The sequence below is a fragment of the Sciurus carolinensis genome, chromosome 2 (genome assembly GCF_902686445.1).
Source record: "Sciurus carolinensis chromosome 2, mSciCar1.2, whole genome shotgun sequence".
NCBI classification, from domain to species: domain Eukaryota; kingdom Metazoa; phylum Chordata; class Mammalia; order Rodentia; family Sciuridae; genus Sciurus; species Sciurus carolinensis.
The window spans coordinates 121,368,495-121,370,808 of NC_062214.1; the positions used below are offsets into that span (position 1 = coordinate 121,368,495).

General features: G+C 36.1%; 1 protein-coding gene across 1 annotated transcript; it reads right to left on the reverse strand.

Annotated features, from left to right (window-relative positions):
* Positions 1-508: 508 nt before the first annotated feature.
* Positions 509-1,456, reverse strand: LOC124977462 (olfactory receptor 4K14-like). The gene has a single exon (XM_047541021.1). The coding sequence runs from the start codon at positions 1,454-1,456 to the stop codon at positions 509-511; it is 948 nt and encodes a 315-aa protein (XP_047396977.1).
* Between the last annotated feature and the right edge of the window lie 858 nt (positions 1,457-2,314).

Consider the following 2,314-nt stretch of genomic DNA (forward strand, 5'->3'; position numbering starts at 1 on the left):
TTGTAATAAGGTAAAGAATATATTTTGGCCCTTGAGTCTGAAATAACCAAAGAAAATAGCATTAGATTTTATTTAAATTTTACTACTATTGAGTTCATGAAACACAAGTGAGGATACTCTTCATGGTTTTTCCTTATGTATGTAGCTTATAAATTTTTTTCATATTCTCTCTCTCTCTCTCTCTCTCTCTCTCTCTCTCTCTCTGTCTCTCAATTTTGCTTTTCCCCACTTGTATTTAGGTATGAAGCTAAATTAAGGAAAAATAATATCCATTGTCTGTTGACAAATGATACACAAAAGTTTTGAGGGAACCATTGATGTTACAGAAATGCTTCTTACCAAATAAAGTTAGGTAAAATTCAAGAGAAATTTGATAAGATGCTACCCTATGGGACTGATATATGTGTTTGTAAGATATAAATTTAGTTCATTATCTAACATATTTAAAGGCATGGGAGGGTAGATTGGATAACTCCCTGATAATTACGAATGTTTAGGTTTCCAGGCATTAATTATTTCTCTTGAAATCCATATAGTAGCTTCTGAATCTCTTAATGGCATTTTTCATCTCTTTATTTCTCAGTGTATAAATGGCTGGATTGAGGAGAGGTGTAAAAACAGAGTAAAAAACAGCTAGAAATTTGTCCATCCATGTGATGTTGAGTGGCCACACGTAGATGAAGATGCAGGGCCCAAAGAAGAGCACCACCACAGTGATGTGGGTGGTGCAGGTGGACAGGGCCTTAGATGCACCAGTTTTAGAGTTTTGGCATACAGTGATAAGAATATGTGTGTAGGATATCAGCAAGAGGATAAAGCATGTTATGGCTACAACTCCACAGTCAACGTTCATTAAAACTTTCAACTTATGAGAATCCATGCAGGCTAGATTGATCACCAGTGGTCTATCACAGAAAAAACTGTCTATTTCCCTGGGGCCACAAAATGGCAGCTGCACAATCACAACAATCTGACTCATGGCGTGCACAAAGCCCACAGTCCAGGCAGCCACCACCAGCCACATGCACCTGTGTAGGCTCATAACGGTGGAGTAGTGGAGTGGTTTACAGATGGCCACGTAGCGGTCATAGGCCATGACCACCAGTATCACCATCTCAAGCCCTGCAATGAAATGGGAAAAGAAGATCTGGGACATGCAGCCTGCAAAGGAAATGGTCTTGTTCTCCCTGAGAAAGTCTGAGATCATCTTAGGAGTGGTGTTTGAAGAAAGCCACATATCAACAAAAGACAGGTTGGCCAGAAAGAAGTACATGGGGGAATGGAGATGAGGGTCAGTGATGATTAAGGTCATGATGACAATATTTCCAGTTACAATAATCAGGTAAAGTGTTAAAAAGATCATGAAGAGTAAGACTTGAAAATCCCATGAGTGGCCAAGTCCCAGAAGCACAAATTCTGAGACTATAGACTGATTTCCTCCATCCATTTTATTCATTACATCCTCTGAGTTAACCTAGGAGAAGAATACATTATCAGTTGGTACGATGAATAATGGTTGATTTTTACAGTTTTTAGAATTTGATATTCACCTTGAAATTTAGCATCAACATATCAGCATGAAAATTATAATCATAAAAAGGAATCTTGGCCAGTTATCCATGGCATTATGTCCAAAAGAGAAACTAAATGCTTCATATAGGTTTTTCAAGAAGCAGGATCAAAGATGGGCTTCTTGTGCAAATAATTGAGAGGGCACAGTTATAATTAGTGAAGACAGTAGGACAGAAAGGTGTAAGAACTAATATGTTTGTGGTCTCACCTGAAATCTAACTGCAGTTCACTATTCTAGTAAGGAGAATCTGAGCCAGGCTCAATCAATACATTTACAGTCAATAAAGAAGATTAGCTCATCTACTTAGGAAGATAAATGGGAACTAATATTGAAATCTAATATGAATGACAGAATACATGATATAATACAACATTATAGCTTATCTGTACTATGCAAAATGAATTTACAACCCTCAATTAAATCTCTTCTAATAAGACATCATAAAACTGAAATTTTTAACTTATCCTTCTAAAATGGATGTTGAGAGAAGCTTTAGGAGAGAAGTTATCTAGAAAGTCATTTAATAAATATCTTGACATGATGATTCAGATGTAAAACAGGCATAATATTTATCATTAATTAAAATCTATAATAGAGATCATTTAGTAAACTAAATGGATTAGTAACAACTATCAGGGCAAAGTTATGTGGACAGAGATTAAATTGGATGGCACCTCAAATGAGATTCAGACTTGATGAACTTTGAATGGATGGTCCTTATAACTTAAACATAGCAATAGA